Source organism: Pygoscelis adeliae, unplaced genomic scaffold (genome assembly GCF_000699105.1).
Source record: "Pygoscelis adeliae isolate BGI_AS28 unplaced genomic scaffold, ASM69910v1 Scaffold861, whole genome shotgun sequence".
Classification (NCBI taxonomy): domain Eukaryota; kingdom Metazoa; phylum Chordata; class Aves; order Sphenisciformes; family Spheniscidae; genus Pygoscelis; species Pygoscelis adeliae.
In genome coordinates, this window is record NW_008824068.1 from 64,428 (window position 1) to 65,160 (window position 733).

The window sequence follows — 733 nt, forward strand, 5'->3', positions numbered from 1 at the left end:
CTTCAGCCCCTTGGTGGAGGAGCTGGACGTGTCTTCTCCCGCCTCGCCGAGCTGCGTCCCCGGCCCGTGCCGGGGCTCCGGGGGCTGGTAGCCCGTCTGGTTGGGATCCAGGGGGTCTCGGGAGAGGAGGATGCAGATGGAGGGGACGTTCTTGTGAACGGTCAGGTTCTGCGCCGGGCTGCCGGGCAGCGGGTCCTGGTTCTCCCAGACCTCCAGCAAGGTTTTGTAGCGCACCTTGGTGACCTGATGAAGACCTCCCAGCTTCCTCTTCATGATCTCCACGCAGGTGATGGTCTTGGTGACCGCCCTGCCGCAACCGCTGAAGACGATCTGCCGGCTGCCCTTCAGCTCCATCTGGGCCATGGCGAAGTTCATCAGGTTCCTGATCTTGCTGCCCTCCTTCACTTTCATCTCCACCACGTCTGGGGGCAGGTCGGGGAAGGGCAAGGGGCTCTCCTCCTCCGAGGTCCTCACCTTTCGGAAGTTCTCCATCCTGGACTGGGTGCCGGGCTTGGCTCCCCCTCCTTCGGCAGCCATTCTTCGCCTCTTCCCGACGGATCCGCTCGGACTCCTAGCCCCCCGGGACCATGGCAAGGCAGGCTGTGCTGCCCTCCAGCCCAGCCCGCAGGAGGGCTGAGTTTAACCCTGTGTCCCCGGGACCACCAGCCCCTTCCCCTCTCCTCGCCCGGGGCTGGCTGCGCGGGAGCCAGCCGCGGGCTTCGCGGCCCGGGCC

At 66.6% G+C, this 733-nt stretch overlaps 1 protein-coding gene across 1 annotated transcript in view; it reads right to left on the reverse strand.

The window, feature by feature from the left end:
- RPP25 (ribonuclease P/MRP 25kDa subunit) overlaps positions 1-537 on the reverse strand; it is a 5,068-nt gene extending 4,531 nt beyond the window's left edge. Inside the window, exon 1 of the mRNA XM_009334147.1 lies at positions 43-537. Coding sequence (XP_009332422.1) covers positions 43-537 — 495 coding nt within the window. The remainder of the gene's footprint in view (positions 1-42) is intronic.
- Between the last annotated feature and the right edge of the window lie 196 nt (positions 538-733).